Below are 19,410 nucleotides of genomic sequence, written 5' to 3' on the forward strand. Positions count from 1 at the left end.
CTCCCTCCCGATTCTTTCAGTTTTTCTTTCAGTGATACACACCCCGGTACCCACCACCACCATAGCCGCCGTGAGGGTTGTTGTTGAAGTCGCCGCCCACGTTGGGCAGTGTTGGCGCCCTGTCGGCAATAGGTGCCGCCCCAAGGACGAGGTTCTCGCGGCTTTGGTCGTGGTGGGCGTTGCCGTAAGGCGTGCTTGGCGCCAGGGGGCGGTAGGGAGCGTTGCCCGCCGCGCCCATGTAGTGATCGGGAGACTCCGGGCGGTGGTCCTTCTTCTCGGGGACGCTTGACATGGAGAAGGTGGTACCGGCCTCGGGATCCTTGCGGTCCATGAGTAGGGAGTTGCGGGCGTCCAGAGGAGTGAGGGTGTCCATGTCGCGCTGCATCTTCTCTGTAACGGGGGTCAGTAAAATGATCATTGAGTGGCGTAGAGGTAGACTTACCCATCTCCTTTCTGCGCTTGCGGTGGGGGTTCTCCTTGCAGCAGGCGTTGATGGCGTTCCACATGATCAGAAGGGCGAGCACGCCGGTCAAGGCGGATTGGACGGCAATCAGGACGACACCGGTGACGGTCTGAGTGGTCTGAGCAATGCCAAACTCCTCAACAAAGACGAGGATGCAGGCAACAGAGAGAACACGGACGACCTGGATAGTGATGTTGATGACGTTGCCCGACTTGCGCTCAAAGGGACGGCTCCATAGCAAAAGACAAAGCATGAGACCCTCAACGACGAGCTGGGCAGAGGTCTGGGCCATACCGTGACCATCACCAGCGGCAAGAATGCAGCCCTTGGCGAAAAGGTAGACGATGACGGGGACAAAGATCCACCAGTAGTCCTTCTTGTAGGACTCGTAGAAGAGGCTGTACTTCATCCAGTTGCTCTTGTCGTCGTAGAGACCGCTGACATCGCCCTCGGCCTGCTTCAGCTTGCGAGCAGTGCTCCAAATCTTGTAAGAGAAGAAAGCGAGGATGCCGGTAAAGATACCCAGACTGACACCAGCAAGCACCTTGGCAGCCCACGAGTCTCCGTTGGTAAACTGGAAGATACAGTACAAAACCCAGATACCGTACAGCAACATGATAAGCGAGGTGACGGCGCGGGCAATGGATCCCCAGTAGTGCTCACGGAATCCGGCAAGACCCTTGGGGAAGTTGCCGAAAAGGGCCCAGAATTCGAGAATGACCTTGACGAGGAGAATGCCGACAATGATGGCGGCAATGACGATGGCAACGATGAGAAGAACGGTCATGAAGGTGTTGGACTTGGGGACACTGAGAGTGTTGACAAAGGCAGTGATACCCTGAACCTTCTGCTTGATAGTGGTGACCGGGTCGTCAGAGTCGCCGCTGGTGGTTCCGTTGACGCTGGTCTCAATCTCTCTCAGAACGAGAGCGTGGAACGTCTCAACGGCACGCTTGGTCTTGAAGAGGGCGCTGCCACCATCGACGGTGGAGCCGTCAGCGAGAATGAGAGTGCTGTTCTTGAGGATCTCAACGCTGTCCTTGCTCAGATCACCGCCGGTCGCACCGCGGAAGTTGTCAATGGCGACCTGCATGTCGGTCCAGGGGATGATGCCGCAAGAGAAACCGAAGTTCTTGACGAAGCTGCTGTAAACGGGAGGGTAGCTGACGGAAAGCATGCCGTTCATGGCCATGCCCTGGAACCACCCGAAGACCTCGGTGAAACTGGGGCTGATGGTACCAGCACCTCCAGTGCCACTGCCACTGAGGGCGGCGCTGCCTCCAGCGAAAGCAGAGCTGACTGCAGACACGCCGGTGGCGACGAGAGCAAGACCGGCAACACCGGCGGCGATGTAAGAGACGGCAGCGACGCTGGCGGTCTTGCCGTTGGTAACCTGGGACGTGATGCAGGCAACCTCCTCGTTGGAGTCGAGGGTCTTGAGCTGAAGCTTGGCCTGAGCGGCAATATCGGGGACTGCGAAGGCGATGTCTGGAACCATGCTGGCGTACTCATCGGGGATCTTCTGAGTGCCACGAGCAGAGAAGCTGCCAGCGGGGACTGAGATTTGTTAGCATTTCCATAACCCAAACGTTGACTCATTCACAGCCGGAACATACCAGGGCAGAGCTGCTCGACAAAGGTTCCTGCTTCGCATGGGTTAAAGGTGTTGGAGTAGATGGCAGTGCCATAGGCGCTGACATCCAAGATGGCTGTGACGTTCTGTTCCTTGGAGCTCGTTCCTGCTACATCAAAGGTGACGGTCTTATTGTCGTTGTTGTACTGAATATCAATCTTCTGAACGGTAATCGCGGTATCGTTACCGCAGGTCGTGAAGCTGCTTGTCTTGAGGATTGAGTCGGCGAGCGTGCTAGAAGCAAATGCGGTGGCCATGGCCAAAAGCCGCTTTGGGCCCCAGTTGGGCGCGGTTCGCGTCATTGTGTTGTGTTTAAAAAAAAGTGGTGGTAGAAAATTCGTTGTTCGTCGTTCTGTCGGGAATCGATGGTATTCCCCAAAGCCGTGTGATGGTGGGTATATCCAAAGTCTATACTTTTTGAGCCTCTTTGTGCTTCTTTCTCCTGTACTCCCTGCGATTGATGCCGTCCCTTTCCCAGCTTAATGATTGATACGCTTTGATAACGAGGTTGGTAGTGAGAGGGGGGTTCCGTGCTCGTCGGGTGACCGTGTTGAGAGCTTTCTTTGGTGAATCGATTGATACTATTCGAGTCGTCGTCGTCGCGTCGGGAGGGTATATTGCGAGAGCCGTGGACCAAAGGAAACAGAACAACCGGAGTGTACTAGTGAAGTCGAAGGATTGTGAAATGGTAAGAGGCTAACAAGAAGCAAGCACAGCTTTCAACAGAATGACACGAGAGAGATGAAATAAAAGAGGCCGAGGATCAACCTGGAAAGAAGGGGAGTATGGGCTGGCAGCGAGGTGCCTATGCAGAGCCCGAAGGGTGTCGATGGGATGAGCCCGTATGAGGCCTCTTGTACACCGAACGAGATGGATCAGCGGAAGCAGGTCGAAAACCTATGGTGGCGAGGTGGGCGTCGGAGGTTATGATAGATCGAGAGAGTGAGCAGTGTGTTGGAGTGAGAGTGAGAGAGAGTTTCTTCAACAGCCAGATAGGCGAAGAGAGAGACAGTGGCTGAAAAAAGAGGCTAAAGTCCACGGGCGGGTATATGAAACGAGCGAAAGGTGACGATGCTGAGAATGCACGCCGGTCAGGAGGTGGTGGTGGAGTGGGAGGAGGGAGGGAGGGAGGGAGCAGAGACAAGACGTAGAGAGAGACAGAGGAGGAAAAGGAACGACACGAACGAGCAAGAAGGGGAAGCGATTGGCGATCGATGGTTGGCGGGAGATGGGGCCCCAAGCCTGGAAGCGACCTCAGCGTCGTCTGTTCTCGTCCACGGGCCCCCATGTAAGAAGGGACATGGACCCTGGGATGGCGTGCGGATTGGTGTGGATGGGGGCAACGCACGCACACCACACGCACACGAAGAACGGTACGAACAATTTGGACGGTCTCCGAGTCTCTCGCGCTCTCTCTCTCTCTCTCTTGCTTTGCTGTTTGCTGGCCTTCACCCACAGGACCACACCTGCCAGTACTCCGTACCGTTTCTGGTCCGTCTCCTCGCTTCCTCCCACTGGGACAAGACAAGACGGGGAGAGGAACCATCTGTGGGAGGTCGTGTTCAATACCCTGGTCACCTCCACCGGGCGCAAGTTCGATTGGAACCTCGTCCCTGACACGATCCTTGCCTCCTCATCCAGGCACCTCCAAAGGCTCCAAAGGAACGTCAACCAGCCGGAAGGCCGTCAACCCTGGTCAAGAGCGTCTCTGCCCTTGCACTGGTTCTATGTCCAGTAATAGCCCAAGGATTGGGTCGACCCACGCAGCGGCGCTGACGAACTGGGTCCTTGGTTGGGTCCTCTTTGGAGCCCAGCGCGGCCAAACCAGCCCATCATCTCCTCCCGTTCCTGATTTCCTCAGCGTGGTCTGGGGGAGGATAGTATGAGGATACCATGGCGCCAGACTGGCGGCGGCACTGGCATTAGCATGCCATGGTGCGGCTTGCTTGTCGCCCGACTCTATCTCTCTTGGCCGTTCGACGGCGCGAGGCGTATTAGCGGTGGTGGCGGGCGGCTACTGCGAGGAAGAGGGGGGCGGGTAGTGAATACGACCGGACCGGTAGATGGTAAACCTCAGCTTACCTTTGAAACTAGAAAGGCTGCAAATGCATGTCAGTTTTTACGAAAGTCTGGTGTCAAAAGTGCAGTACGAAGTACGTACCGGGCGTTGATGCAAAGTGAGAACAAACGGCGGCGCAAGGTCTTGCAAAGTACGAATAAAACCAGACGGGGAAAAAAGTCAAAGACAGTACTCCGTACCCCTCCCCATTTGAGCCCCCCGCTGGCATCTGTCTAGACCAGCCGCGGTGTCGTGTGGTCGAACAGTCCAGACTGGCCCGTCTTGGTCGAAGTCCTTGCTGGTGTGAGGAAACAAGAGATTGAGGGTCCGGGATTGGAGCAAGGAACAATTTGCCTGGAAGTGAGCGACGATACGTACCGACAAGCGACCTCAAGTCTCAAGCCCCAAGCCCCAAGCATCGACGAACCGAAAGGAAGGTACCTCTTGCAAGGTCCGAATTGCCTGAACTTCTGGAGTTCTCAGGTACCGCCTTACATAAGGCACTTTACCTTCCACAAGCAATCACGCAGAGATGGGGGGGACCTGCCTGACCTTCCCGCCTGCGATCAAATTACCGTTGGCCAGGGCCGCGGCGGACAGCAAGGGAACGTGATTGATACCCAGCTTCTGATCTATATGCAGCTTACGGATACAAACGGATGCAGATACGGAGTAATTACAGTCTACCAAGTATTGTACGGAGTACGGAGCATTTGAACGGCAATGAGGCACACGGCTGCATACGTAGTAAACCGTCGACGGCTTCACACACACCACACACCGTGACGCCATGCCGTGGAAAAACGTCTGAACACCAAGTTAACCTTACATAAACATACACGGTTCACCCATTCTTTCTGGTGGAGTCCGAAACCATGCCTCGAGGAGGAGCAGGTCTCGGCAATTCCGCTTTACATCAGAGACACTGAGCCTCTAAGGTGACCAAGGTGAATCACGAACATTCTCGAGTAATCCAACCTCCTCCGCCGTTTTCCCGTACATTGTCTTTGTCCTGTTGCCCGGTTACTTTTGGTTCAGCTGTCGTCAGCGACCACGCATCACATGGACTTGGCCTGGCAGATACGCGAGCGAAAGGCCCCCCCTCGGGACTCAGGGGCAAAAACGAAAGAAAAAAAAGGCTAATGCGAAGTGGAAGCAAAACGGTACCTTTTATGTACGGTGATGGACAGGCACAAGTCAACTCTGCATCCCACCCGTCCCAGCCCGCAACAACCGCACTCCGTCCGCGCCCCTGCATTGGCGTCAGGGGTCTCCGTCAAGGGGCTTAGCCGGAATGGGACTGGTGGATCGACATGGGGACTGGTCGGGACGCCGGACGGCCTCGACTACCAGAACGGGGGGGGCTTCCTCATCTTCTACGTACGGAGAACTCCTTTTCTGCCAGGCGGTGAGCCATACGATCCATTGGCTACCGCCGTTCCAAAAGCTACGCGGCAGAGGCAGAGAGATGAAAGAAAGACAGGAACTGAAGAAGCAGGGAAACCCGTACCAAATCATTCCCTGCACCCCCGGTCCTGTATGAAACTGCGCCATCACGGAGAAGGAGGAGCACCCTCGTCTTTCACCAATGACAATGTCTTATCTATCATCAATTGTCCAGCTCTCAGCTCTGAGCCTGTGACTCTGGGGAGGCCGGTGGAAAAATTCTTGGTTGTGGTCGATTCATGAGTTCACTGGAGCCCATCCAAGTTTTTATGCTCCGTCATTGAGGAAACAAAACAACAGTGCCTCGATCAGCACAATACGAACAGGTACCAATCGGTGGGTTTGACTTTCATCCTTCCCTCCAGCGGTCCTAGCCCCCATTTTGTCTTGGACGAGACAGATGGAAAATGATCAAAAGCCCAGGCGCTACGGGAAATTCTTGCCGCTGCCACGTTGATCAATTCAGGCCGGTCAATTTCGTGAGTTGTCCAAGGGCCTGTCGAGAACCACAGTAACCACAGTTTGTCCTCGGGCTTAAACCGACTTTGGTCACGATTGTGATGAGACCACTCTATTTCCAGGTCGGCACATGAAAGGGAACAATCAATTGATGGAAACGGTTCGACTCAATCGAATGGCGTTGATACCCTAACAAGATTAAGAACCCGGATTACCGTGTAAAATAACCGTTGTCTTCCAACTGGCAATCCCCCCCCAATCTCTCACACCCCTCCTCCTCATCTCATGCTCACATGTATGTCTGAATGTCCCCACGTCACAATCCAAGCCGCGCCGCTTATCCATCATCGCTACCACGCTCATATCGCGATGCTGTGCACTGCGGTAAGGATAAGGATCGGCAGGCCTGCATTATCATGTACAAGATCCGTCATCTTAGGTCCACATCAGCAATCAGACTTTCTCTCAGATCTTGGATTATTGTAGGACAGAAATAAGAAAAAGAGCACGGTAGTTACAATACCCTCAGGCATAGCCGCTGCACTGCACCTTACGGTTTATCTTAACATGTGCGGATACCTGTGCGTCCTGACGGCTTTTCTAACCTGCGCACTCACGGACTACGACGTGGGGTGAGGCAGGGCAATCCTGATCTTTCACACGACTTGAACCTAAAAGATGATGACTTCGGATCACCCACCTTCTTCCCATCCCATCTCCCGCGTCCGCGTCTGCCTCCCCCCCCCCCCACCCACCTTTCCGCACGTCTGCTCACCTGCCATAAGAATGTAAAGTCGTAAACTACGAAAAATACACATGGTAGGATGGCCCGTCTTGTGCCCCCCGGGAGACCTGCCAAGCCACATTCCAACCCTCTCAAAGCTTGCTTGCTCAGTATCCAACTTTCCACACCTCTGCCCTACCCATACTCGACGCTGGCACCGACCATTGCTTGTCCTCATCTGGTACTGTCTGGTACTGCAGCCTACATGCGGATACCTACCTGCAGACTTTAGCCAAGTGACGGATCTTACCCCTCCATCCGTCCACCGGCTCCCGTCCGTCCCGTCAGTTAGGAAAGTCCGGGCAACAAGCCAGCGCGCACTCCGGCTCCGTGCCGTGCATATGCCACAGCACTCCTCCTCCATCCTCCAAGCCGCATATACCACGCCGTCTCGTCTCATCTCCTTTGATGTGCAGATGCTTCCGTGCTCTGCTCTGCTCTGTTCTGCTGAGTAGGTAGGTACGGATATGCTGAGCTCAGCTCATCTCAGCTCTTGCCTGAGCCTCGAACGGGCAAAGCAAACGCAATGCAAACGACTTGTGCCTCAGAACCCCCCCGCCAAAACTGCCTAGACGGACGCACCGCCCCCTTGGGTCTTGACTTGTCAATCTTTTCATCCGATATCGACGACATGTCGTCTGCCGCACCCCTTTAACCCCAAAACCTTGATTCTTCCTCCAAGGGCAACCTTCTTTTTTTTTTTCCCCCTCGAAAAGTTACATCCAGTCGACGCCGTCGTCAAACAAAGCCTGTTTCCTTCCTTTCCCCTCCAATGGTTCCAACTTCTACGGCAGTATTGTCTGTAGTTTCTCTACTCCGTACAAACGTCACCGAAACTCTTCGAAGCCCCTGATTTACCCCCCTCCTCCTCCCATCCGTCCTTGTCTCACGGCTCTACTTCCCGAACATTGGCACCGTGGGATTGGAAACACTCTCCACCGGGGGTTTCGAGGGGGAAGGCAAAGGTTGATCATGAATACCCAGTGCCTTTCAAACCTGCCAGAAAAGTGACTTCATCGCCAACCCCAATCATGGCTTCAACAATTGTGAATCCGTGATGTCTCCCCCAACTTCCCAAAAGCCCCGAATGCCCAACATGTCTCGGACCTTAAGCGCCTTCTATCCTCCCACCAGACTGGTCTCGGCGGAAGAAACGCATGTAGGCCTCCAGGACGGCCTCCCCGGACCCCGGCCTCTCTCTCTCTCACGCGCACACACTCACCTTCCCTCCGTCATTGTCAAGCATCATCCCTCGCCTAATTCCTCACTCACACTGCCGTCCATACGGTTATTCATACACTCGCACCATCCCGTAGATAGGCCCTCCATCAATGTTCCTCGCTTCTGACCCCGTACCACACCCACGGTATCTTTCCAAACTTCCCAATGGCTCGGCGGGTGAGGGGGCATGACAACGAGTGCATTGACACATTCCAGCTATGACCTCTTAACAACCGACCAGAGCCTGAAATGATCATTGCTCGCGCTCTGGAATCGAGTCCCGAGAAAAAAGCAATCCAACTGATAAGGCTTCACCCCCCTCGCCTTCTTCTACGTTGCAAACTTGCGTTTGGTCAGTTTCTGCTTGGCTAACTTCTTCAGCGAGAGGCATCCTTGGCTTTCCGAAACCAAGTCCGAATAGCACGTTTTGCGTTTTTCCTTCTTTCTCATCCCCCTTCACCACTATTCATTCCGAAATCGTTCTCCCGACCTCTGTCCACTCACTTTCCGGTCCAGACATATAAGTACAGTATCGACACAAACAACACGGACTCACTCCCACGGCTTGGGCCCCGGTTCACCCTTCACATCTGAACCCACCCTCCTCTTCCGAGGGCCCCCAACCAACCACAACCCAGAACCCGTGATGGAAATAGATTAAATGAAGAAAAGAAAAGGAGCAAGCAAGCAAAAGAAGGGCAACATTACACGTAACGCCAGTACATATTCCCAGCTACCCGGCCCGCGCCCTTCCCTGCTTTTTCTTCTACCCGCGCCTTATGCAAAACGGCAACAACGGTAACAAAGTATGAAAAGGTAGCCGACAATCAAGTACCAGATCCAGAATAACCTCCGTCCGTCCCAGGTCCCGGTCGACACAAGGACTTTTCTCTCTCCCAGTCTTACCTCCATTGGTACTGGGTAAACTTGATTTTCCGCCTGATAGCATAAACCTGAAAGAATAAGAAACATTTTCACTTTCCAGCCCACCAGATACAACCACCCGTTCGTTCCGCCCGGCTTTCCACCACCCGGCCCGTCATATTTCAACTACATTATCCGTACACAAAATGTCTACCGCGATTCCGCGGTCGTCCGTCCGTTCCCCCCCGGCCCAGCCCGGGGTTAGTATTACCGCTATTGCGCCTCGTATGAAGCGGGTCTTCTTCCCTCCTTAGGTATACAGTAACCTCCTCCCCTCTCTCCCCCCTTCTCCATCCAAAAAAAAAACCCCCCCGTAAGAGAGCCCCCCGAGACTGCGACGCTTTTGCCTTGGAAACAGTGGAACCTCAGAACACAACAGGCGCAACAGCGCAATGTTGGCAATGTACGGAGTAAGGGGAGCGAATTGGCGCCCAGGACTTGGAAAGGCTTGTTGCTCGATAAAATGGGGAGTAGGTAAAGCTCCACGGGAGAGAGAGAGACATGAAGACGCAAATCCCACGGGAGATCAGAGCATTCATACTCCGTATTCCTCACTTCCGTAGATATTTTTGAACCATACTCCGTACTCCGTACCGCTCATTGGAAATCTCTGGAACATTTGAATGGACCCATTGACACCCAGGATGCTAAAAATGCTTCTCTGGTGGAGACGAAAAAGCTGGGTTAGCAACTTGGCACACGGAAAGGGCATGTCGCGTCCGTGTTCTCGCGCGCTATTGAGCGGGTAAGATAGCGTTGGGTATTAGGCTCACGTCTGTCCTGGCTGGTTTATTGGAGGCACAGGTCTCTGCCAATAAAGCTCAATTGATTATACTCTACAGGTACTGGTTCACAGATATCCCGTTGAGGTCTCAGCGCACGACGTTAAACATGAGTAGTACGGATATATAATGACACTTGCTCCCATTGATTTAGTACTCAACCCTCGCACTCTTTCTCTTGCTTGTCATCCTTAGCCACCACATTGCATGGCATCATTGTGCTTATACAATTCCGTGACTCCGTTGACCGTCTATATTTATTCCCGTTCCTCCATCCTGAGCACCACCGTGCTTGCTTCGATACTGGTGTAGGCCGTAACATTGATATATCGTCAAGCGAGGGCCATGCCCGGCGTTCGCGTTCCATACAGATGAATAAAATACCAGACTAAATTGCTATGAAAAAGGGTATCTAAATACGCGATAGATTGAAGCGAATATTTGACGGCCTCTTCGTGACACACAGATACTGCGTGACTTACTAAGGGGGATAGAACCCTGAACCACCTTGGAGAGGAGAGTGTGAGTAGGGTGAGATGGATCCCTGAGAATTGTACTGATTCTCATCGATGTTGCTCTGCCCCATGAGTCCATCATAGGCCATGCCTACACCCATCTGCCCAGGTTGGTGTAGGCCCAGGGCGTTGTGGTCGAGTGCAGGAAAGGGCTCCGTCTCCTGCGCCAGCGACATGTATTGTTGCTGCGCTCCCATGTACGACGCTGCAGGCACGGCCACGTTGCTTGGGTTTTGATATTGTTGGTTGAATCCTTGGGTTCCTCGGTTGACAGGCTGCATACCCATCAAGTTCTGAGCCATCGGCTGAGTGGTGTTTGAGTACTGGGAAGAGTACATGTAGTCTGGAAACTGGGAGTTACCCTCAACACCCGAGTACCCAAGGGGGTTCACATTTTGGTATAGACCATTGCTGTTCGCCATCATGGCGTTAGGTTGATACGACGACTGGTTCCCGTAGCTGTGAAGAGAGTGTTCACTCTTGACGACCGACTCGTTCAGAGGAGTCGGCGCATTGAAAGGAGCCCTGGGCGGGGGGTCTTGCACAGGACTGATGATGGTGTCTGGCTCCAGCTCCTTGGCCGCGACTAGGCGTAGAATGGGCAGACTGATGTGCTCCATGTGCTTGGCCAAGTGGACTGTCAATTTCTTCCATGTTGGGAACTGTTTGCCACAGAATCGACAAGGCTCCTCCTGTGGCCTCTTTGTTGTTTCGTGACGACACTGTTCTACCTTTTGCCAGGTAGGGTCGATGCCACCAGCTCGTTTGATGGCGGCCTTGGTCTTGTTTTTGGGCTCGACAAACTTATGTTCGCGCACGAGATGCTGTAAGAAATTGTCCCGGCGGTAGCATGTGTGCCGACAGTCCTCGACGTCACAGGTCCACCACTCTAGATGGCGATGGCCCTCATTCTCGTGGCGTACCCAATCAGCTTTACGCTTGAAGATCTTGGGGTCACGGCATCTGTCCCAAGTGCAAGTGAAAGGCTGCACATCCTCGTGGACATGTTTCGTCCAGTCAGATGGCTTCTTGGGTTTCTTCAGAGTGAAGCACAGCTGGCACTCAAATTCCGCCGGGAGGGATTGCGTAGGCGGCATAGGTATGTCCTGTGGGAAGCTGTCCTTGGTAATAGCACCCTCCATGGGAGTTGAGTCTCCGTCTCCAGAATCGGCGCCCGTTGACAAAGGGTCGATGTCTCGTGAATCGCCTCGATGGTCAAGCAGGACTGGACGGCCGCCGCGAGCCAGACAGAATGATCCGCACGAACAGGCTTGACCAATCCCAAGATGCTTCACCTTGGCATTCAGGAGGCTTTTGTAGCGAACGACCTGCTGATGGGCGATCCGGTCAACGAGATAGTTATTGGTGCTTGCCAGATCCGGGTTCAGGCGGAGAACATGCGTTTGAAAGCCTGCAAAGTTTGGCGAGACATCCTGAATCAACTTGCTAGATTCAGCATTCATGTCACCATCCTCGTAAAGGTCATCCTCGTCGTCGTCATCCTCATCCGGGTCAACATTTGTCGAGTTGCCCTTGGCAAGGACAGCTACAGGTGGGCCGCCTGTTTTCCTCCACATGCCAACAAGGTTTGAGTGTGTTTCGTTTCCGCTAGCTTTTGGTAGATCCGACTTGCTCCTTGGTCGACGAAGTGTGTTTTTGACCTGAAGACTGCCAAAGGGACTTTTGGGTGATGTGATGGGCGTGCCGCCGCCGATCGAACCATTCCGCGCGTGTGTTGTACCAATTGAAGCAAAATTGCTTCCCATATTGACGAGGGCGGTGTTAATACTAGGTGTAGGTGTCTTCTTAGACCCCCAGCTGCCAGTACGTGCAGTAGGCAGAAGATGAGGCAAACTCTCACGCTTCTCCATAGGGGGCGGAGCCTCCGACTTGGGAGCGTTCTCGCCGTTGGTGCTCCTAGACCGCTTAAGCAGATGGCTGGCACTCGGCCGACGAACGAGGCCACGCAAATCCTTGAGAATGCTTGGCCTCCGACCACCCTCGCCTCTGCTGATAGACAGCTTCTTCAATAAGTTTCCACTGGTGACATTTTCGGTGTCCATGTCGATAACGCTGGGCAAACTGCGTCTGCGCGTGCCCCACGTAGCCGCTTTGGAGATGATGGATTCGTTGTCCATACACATTCTGTTGAATCGAGCCATCGCAGCTTGTGAAGACTCCGGCTGGTACCGGTCTGTGTCTGGGCCACTGATAGGGTGTACCACGGGCGAGTCACCCCAGACGCGGTTCGAATTCATGATATGGAAGTCCGTAGCCGTCATCTCGCCGCCGCGAGCTGTGAAATAAGTTTGCCCGGGTTGATGGCGGTTTTCAGTTTGATCGCCAAGATGGATGCCGTCTTCCCCAGCCATGGCATCGGGGCTTGCATGCAATCTGGTCTCTGGCCCGGAAGATGCTACAGCTTCGTCGTTGTGTAAGCTACAAGACAGCCATTGATTGACTTCTTGGTTCTTTTCTTCGATCTCACGGCGAGTCATTATCTCGTTTACGCTTGAAACTTCGGTAGACGGTCTATTCGTCGGATCCAATCCTCGTCGGCTGAACGAAGAGCGTCGTGGGGTCGTTGTATCAGCGACTGGTCCCTGAGACGAAATCAAGTCACCGGCAGAGTTGACCCCGGCATGTACTGTGGTCGAGTTCTCGTCGTCTGGTGTGAATGTGCGCTCAATTGACTGCACGGGCTCTGTGGCATCTTTTCCCCACATGGAGACAGTCACTCGAGGGCTCTGCGCAGCCATCATGGGAGGAGAGGGAACTGCACTGTCCTCACTGGAACGACCACTGCCACTGAGATCTGGTGTCAATTGAGAATTGGACTGTGCGGCGAAAGTGGAAATCTGAGGAGGCTGGAATGGCCTTTGTAGCTCCTGAGGTGAGATGGAAAGAGGTAGTCGCTCAGGCACAGACTTGGCAACCGTTCTCATATCGCTGCGCGGTGAAGTTGTGTGTAGTGATGCCGTTTGTTCAGGGGTATATGGATAGGTGTTGGCGTCCAGGTTTTTGCTTCTCGCCTGGGAAATTGTGGCCTGGCCAAAGCTGTCGGTTCTGTGTTCCGGGTCCAGGAAAGAGGGCGTACCCGCTTCAGTATTGCTGAAGTCGACGCCAAAGAAAGGGTCCAGTCCATCGTCCATATCGCTGTAATCGCTCGAATGATATTGACTGAAGTTGGAGATGGACTCGGCTGGGGTATCGTTGTAGTTGGGTGAGACGGAGCTGCTCTGCAACTGGGATGAAGGCGAGAGATGATTCGGGTCAAATGAAGTGGCAGTCAGTCGTCGTTGACCACTGCTTGGTGGGGGGGAGGGGTTGTGGGTATCGCTAGCTTGTCCCTCGTGGAAGGCTGCGGGAGGTACGGCGTATGTCGAAGCCATGGCCACGACACGACGCGAGTGTGTATGGGAGATTGTAGTAGAGGCTAATCTTGATGTGTAGGTCTCCCTGATGTGAGTGTACGGTAGATCAGGCGAGACGGAACCACGGCCGAGGGCGGAACTACTCTTTGAGAGTTGTTAGGAGACAGGCGCTGTCATGTTCTGACTTGCTTGAGTTGGCTGGATTGCATGCGATGAAGTGAGCAGGCTGGAGGCGGGGTTAAGCGGCAGTCGCAACAGGGCTCCAGGAAGCAGTCTTGCACGAGTTTGTGGATTGAAGAAAGGCACGAGACTGTGTTGACAAGGCGATGCGATACCACAGAGTGATTGAATGTGGAGGAGAAGAGGAGTCGCCAGCGAGCAAGGGGAAAGCCACAAGAAGAGGATACGGTCGTGTAGGGCGGCGGCGTTTGCGCGGCCTAAACGTGTTGGTCGTCTCTTTCGTCCAGCGCTTATGCTTGGGATTCGCTGATTGTGTATTCGTACAGGCGCCGTGGGGAACAACTGGGGCAAGCAGCAAGAAATAGATCAAGTGCTTGTCTAGGTATGTGAGCGTTAAGGCACTGGTTTCGAAAGCTAAAGAGTTGTTTGCGGCGTTTCGCGATCAGGCTGAGTTGAAGTTGGTCGCAGAGAAGTATAGCCAAGATGGAGACGGTGACAATGGGACGGCGCGAGAACGGGGGGGGTGCGAAGCGGGATATGCGAAAGAGTATCCGCGGTCTTGTGTAAAGAGGCTCGGAAATCAGGGGTATGCGAGGGGGTGTACAAGACTCGATGAGATCATGCAGAGACAGTAGAACGAGGCGGAAGAGAGCCTAGGAGAGCGGCGCATGTGTTGAGAGTGGCAGCAGAGTCGCGAGCCAGACGGGAGACGGAGGAGGGGGGGAGGGGAAGAGAGACAGAGAGAGAGAGAGAGTTGGTGAGACTATGTGAGAGGGAGAGAGAGGGAGAGATGATCTTGGGATGACGAGGGGAGGGCTGGTTGGATGGGCGTGAGGTACCTAACAGGCTAACCTTGGAGAAGTAAGAGACGGTTGGGGGTGGGGATGCGATTGTGACAAGACAAGCGCGAGACAGGACGGAATTCAATCTCGAGGAGGGGCGGAAACCAATTAGAAGTCAGGTACCTGACCTACTTACCTTAAGTCAATAAGGCAATTAGGCGGACGTGTGCAGGTGAAGTGGTGCATGGCGAAGATGCGAAGATGCGCTGTAGAGTCAATCGAAGGTCAACCTAGATGGGAAGGGCTAAGAAGTACGGTACCATTTTACCTTTTGGTAAAGATAAAGGTACCTTGTTCTATACTATCCGTAACGTAGGCAAGGAATGGGACCTTGGGGAGGTGATTTTCGATGCGAGCAGAAATGGAAAGTGAGAGAGAGAGAGAGACACACACACACACAGCGAGAAGGACACAGCAAAAAGTGTCAGAGTTTCGGTACCTTTTCCCACCGCCCGCCAACCCACACACCCATTGAATTAGACTCGGGGCTGGTTGACTGTGTGTCTGGCAGTCTGCCTGGTCGTCTATCTTCCAGGTTCAGCTGTCCCGTGCGGTCCGCCGTCGACATTCAGGTTCCATTGTCTCAGTGAAGCGCGTGGGCGGTAGCGGTACCTTAGCATGCCGGCCACTTGCGCAGCCCACCTTCAGCGGGAATGCGCCACAACGCTGCCCTCTTGTCACCAAGGTTCTTTACCGATGCTATGATATCCTGGCCATAGAGACGGAGTGACGGAGGACGGACTACCTAGTGGCTAGGCCCCGAGAACAACAAGGTAGAGATGACATGCGGATTTGCTGCCCGTCTGTTCGCATCGCTGGTTCAGACATGGTTTCTCAAGTGTTCGGCCGAAACCTGGAGGAACCACGCCTTCTTGATCCCGAGTTTCGGTTAGGAGCGCCACTGCTGGATTGTATGATGCCCTGTAGAATCGCGTTGTTGTCAGGTACCTGACGTGCTGACCCAACATATAGGAGATATGATATCCTCCCAAGGTATCCGTACCTTGCCATAATAATGTGCGTCATGTAGGAAGCTTCCAGGTTCAAGAAAGTACCTTGATCTCAAAATGCCTTGCCTTAGTAATGCTCCTGCTGCCACCTGCGTGCTTCCTTCCCCGTTCACCATTCATGTCGACTCGACTGCGACTTCCTTCCTCGCTCCACGACACATCATGCAGCAAACGCTGCCCCGCTCCGACATGTGGGGCATTTGGAAGACTCCGAGAGACAGAAGGAGCGTCCACGTCTCTGAGTGGTTGACAGCTCCAGGCGCACTTGCTCGTAGGGCGGAATGGGGGCCGGGAGCGAACCAGGAGCGAACCAGGAGCGAACTAGTTGGCAAGGGACCTGAGACCACCACCCACCCACACCAGAAACTAAAGTATCGTCTTAATTCTTCCATTTGCTCGAGGCGTTCTTCTTTGGCGTCGTTGGGCGCATTTTTCTCAGCCCCAGCCCGCCAGGGCAGTTTTACCTTTCCACTGCAACTTTGCAACTGGGACACACGCCGACTGTCCTCCCGTCGACTTCAGAGTCACCTCAAACCTCACACACTCATCTCATCACCCACTCACCCACTCCCCCCATCTTACATACCTAGTACCCGTACCTACGCTACGCCGCCACATGAGCATGGATCCAATACCCAAGGGGCTTCGTACATCCCACCTCATGTCTGCCATCTGGCATCCCACCACATCTTGTCGTACAGATGCAAGCTACTGTGGCTTACCTTCATTCCTCCACTCAAATCACACTCTGCCGTCATTCTCAGCGTCCGTCGCCTTACCTCACAGGCTCACAGTACCTTGGTGGAGTAGTGGCTGGATTCTTGTCCCTGGGCTTGATAATGCCTAAAGAGTATTGTCATCTCGACCTCGACACGACATTTGGTCATCGACCATCGACCATCGATAACCCTTGGGTCAGCCTGTGTTCACCGAGAAGGCAGATTTCCACTTCCGGCCCTGGCTCCGGATCGTCCCTCGCACATTCTCTCGTCGATGCTGTGTGCCTACGGTGTACGGAGTACACCTTATGCCGACCACAGACCAAACCCTTGAAAAGCACTCGTCAGACCTAGCGACTTGCAGACGCTTGATGTCATCCGACGGCATGTAGGTGCTTCGCGCTGAAAAGTTGCATGCTACAGTAACATAAAGTACGAATGCATGCCATGTGCCAAACACTTCCTTACGCATAGGCATCAGCCCCCGAGCAGAGTGTCGCAAATATCGACAATTGTTTCCGCTTAAGGATCGCCCGTCCAAATGGCAGCAGAAACGCTCTCAGCTCGGCTGTCATATCGCTCTCGCATTCAAGAGTCTAAAAAACCGAAAACCCCATAATCCGCTCTGCAACGGGTACGAAGTACTGGGGAAAGCGACATTGGTCAGTGGGGCCTAGCACCATTATGCACAGCCGCAGCCGCCGTGATGGAGATCGGATATTTCAGTCGAGGAGGGGACCCTGGGCGAACTTGCGAAGCGCTGTGTCGTCTTTGAGCTTGACCGCTGACCTGGCGGTGCACCCCGCCGGTCGCCGCTCGAAACCAGCGGGCGGCATCAGGGTTGCGCAGCGCCACAGAGATCCCCGACCCGTCCGTCAATGTCGGCGACGCCTCACGCTTGCCATGGAAATACCGGCATTTCCATGCTCCCGTCGCTTGTTGACATGCGCCTCCGTGCCTTATCTGCGGCTAGTGCTACCGCAGACCCTGAGTTGTCTAGTTATTCGTGCTTGCCAAGTGTGCCTCAAGAATGAGTCCTCCCCATTCTTCCGCCTGATCCGCGAGTGACGGGGAGATCCCAATCGATAAGAGGCTTCAATAAACGCGATCTCCTAGCGGTTACTTTGATTAGTACCCGTCGATGGGGCATGCTCTCCTGTGAAATAGACGCAGCAAATGCGTCGGTTGCGCCACGGTGCCGAGTATGGAAAGCTTTCGGCGACCTCGAACCTTGAATGGACCCTCGCATGCGTGAGGATTGCCAAGGCTTGAAGCAGACCTCTGTTAAATCTCCTAGACTATGAGAAACTCTCGACATCTCAACGAGAGCTCCATGGGCAGCAAAATATCCAATCGAGCAAACCATGCAAAAATTCATGTGTATCTTGAGGTAACCAGCTATAGTACTCCGTAGGCAGAAAGAGATCACTCTGGGACACGATGAACGCATCCTCGGGGACGTCTTGGCAGGCTTATCTAATCACGGCACCTGATCCACCTCGGCGACAACCACCACCACCACCACGAGCAAGGGTGGAGATCACCTGCCCAGAAACTCAAAGGCACTACACCTCACACCTCACCTTTCCATTGTGAAGTGCGGAATCTATCAACTCTGGATCTCCAATGGGTATGGAACCATTTCAGCCCTGAATTCCGCCATTCGTGATTTGACTATTCGGCCCCTGCCGCCTTGGCTTCATTTCTTTTTATGAAGAAGCCGTACAGATACTACCCAGTCGCAATCCAAGACGGCTCATCGAGACTGCATTTCTCGAAGCATTCGTGTACCGGACTGTTCAGGATAGCAGCACAGTAAAGAGGCTCTCAAATACTCGTCATCGCAATGTTCCAGGTTCGTGTTCCCATGTCCAAGGAGAGCATCTCCTGCAACGCTAGATCACAGTCTTGAAGGACCCAAATTCGTAATGAACTACCGCGGCTCACCATCAACTTTCTCATCCACACAGCCAAACCCCCAAGACCACCTCCACCTGCGCCTACACCGCGCCCGGTCCGTAATCCTAACCGCCGAAGAGTGAGTCCTACCCATCATCCCATCAGTGTATCTACATAATTGACTCCCCACTCCCCCTCCCCCCCAAAAAAGACTCGTCGAAATCCGCGCCGCCCAACGAACCTTTGAAGGCGCCTACATGCGCACAGCCCTCTCCCAATTCTCCTTTGCCCTCATCATTCTCAAAATCTTCACATCAGAGTTCTACGCCATCGGCGCCCTGTTTGCCGTCTACGGCGCCGCCGTCATGTTCGTCGCAATCTTCCGCCGCCACGAGGGGAACCGCCAGTTCTTTACGAGTCCGAAAGTGGACGAGGGCAGCGGCGTCGCGAGCGGGGGGCTGGTGCGCAAGTTTCGGACGAGCGGGAATAGTGTTGCGTTGCTTACTGTGTTGAGTCTTGCTGCGTATGTTACGCTTTTGGTGCTTACTTGGCAGCTCGTGCAGTGAGGTGTGAGCCAGCTGGAGGGGGGAATGGGTTGCGGCGAACGGCGTGGGTGAGGTCTGGCGTTTGAAGGGTTTTGCAATGGGAGACGCCGGGAGGGAGGAGGAGATTGAACCGGGTGATTATCACTGCTGGTCCGTCCTTCTCGTCCCTCTCGCCGTACAATGAGGAATGCCACGGCGATGTCTTCTTTTCGAGCAGCTATCCCCCGGAACTCTCAGTCATCAATCTTAATCCACCGACAAAACCCATCAAATTTCTCCCAGGGCAGACATGGGGCAATGGATGGCTTTTCACGGAACTCCTTAGATATCAGAGGCTCAGCTCTATAATAAATGACCAATATTCCGGAAACCCAAATTTGGATGACGGGCATCGGCAACGTCAAGTATTTCGTCCTTAACGATGGACACCGGCAAGGGTGAGGTGTCGGGACATCGAAGTCCTCGAAGAATTTAGACACTACCAGACGGTGTGTTGCTACGCTTGTGCAGTCTGTAAGCTTGTCAGGGAGATAAATCTCCGTATACACCGGCCAT

The 19,410-nt window shown here is 54.0% G+C and overlaps 6 protein-coding genes across 6 annotated transcripts; 3 read left to right on the forward strand and 3 right to left on the reverse strand.

Annotated features, from left to right (window-relative positions):
• Positions 1-524: 524 nt before the first annotated feature.
• On the reverse strand, positions 525-2,398 carry BDP55DRAFT_526426 (uncharacterized protein; the record flags this gene model as incomplete). Its single annotated transcript, XM_060567810.1, has 2 exons — positions 525-2,020; positions 2,080-2,398. Coding segments are annotated over 2 exons (1,815 nt in total), but the record flags the coding sequence as incomplete, so codon positions are not given.
• A 159-nt stretch (positions 2,399-2,557) lies between these two features.
• Positions 2,558-3,732, reverse strand: BDP55DRAFT_88660 (uncharacterized protein). Its single transcript, XM_060581294.1, has one exon. The coding sequence runs from the start codon at positions 3,640-3,642 to the stop codon at positions 2,902-2,904; it is 741 nt and encodes a 246-aa protein (XP_060431528.1). The 5' UTR covers positions 3,643-3,732; the 3' UTR covers positions 2,558-2,901.
• A 1,605-nt stretch (positions 3,733-5,337) lies between these two features.
• On the forward strand, positions 5,338-5,844 carry BDP55DRAFT_630466 (uncharacterized protein; the record flags this gene model as incomplete). The annotated part of the gene is made up of 1 exon (XM_060572153.1): positions 5,338-5,844. One exon carries the CDS (start codon positions 5,338-5,340, stop codon positions 5,842-5,844), a length of 507 nt encoding a protein of 168 aa, XP_060431529.1.
• Positions 5,845-10,252: 4,408 nt separating this feature from the next.
• On the reverse strand, positions 10,253-13,678 carry BDP55DRAFT_549123 (C2H2 finger domain-containing protein; the record flags this gene model as incomplete). Its single annotated transcript, XM_060568904.1, has 1 exon — positions 10,253-13,678. The coding sequence occupies one exon, from the start codon at positions 13,676-13,678 to the stop codon at positions 10,253-10,255; it is 3,426 nt and encodes a 1,141-aa protein (XP_060431530.1).
• A 2,071-nt stretch (positions 13,679-15,749) lies between these two features.
• Positions 15,750-16,502, forward strand: BDP55DRAFT_630468 (uncharacterized protein; the record flags this gene model as incomplete). Its single annotated transcript, XM_060572154.1, has 1 exon — positions 15,750-16,502. The coding sequence occupies one exon, from the start codon at positions 15,750-15,752 to the stop codon at positions 16,500-16,502; it is 753 nt and encodes a 250-aa protein (XP_060431531.1).
• A 1,755-nt stretch (positions 16,503-18,257) lies between these two features.
• BDP55DRAFT_692807 (uncharacterized protein) lies at positions 18,258-18,876 on the forward strand (the record flags this gene model as incomplete). The annotated part of the gene is made up of 3 exons (XM_060577158.1): positions 18,258-18,266; positions 18,382-18,449; positions 18,522-18,876. 3 exons carry the CDS (start codon positions 18,258-18,260, stop codon positions 18,874-18,876), a joined length of 432 nt encoding a protein of 143 aa, XP_060431532.1.
• Positions 18,877-19,410: the final 534 nt, after the last annotated feature.

Source organism: Colletotrichum godetiae (assembly GCF_030913485.1).
Source record: "Colletotrichum godetiae strain CBS 193.32 chromosome Unknown BDP55scaffold_14, whole genome shotgun sequence".
NCBI lineage: Eukaryota > Fungi > Ascomycota > Sordariomycetes > Glomerellales > Glomerellaceae > Colletotrichum > Colletotrichum godetiae.

Coding starts and splice junctions, on each gene's coding strand:
- BDP55DRAFT_88660 (XM_060581294.1), bottom strand. CDS start 3,642: ATGGTTCCTCTCCCCGTCTTGTCTTGTCCCAGTGGGAGGAAGCGAGGA.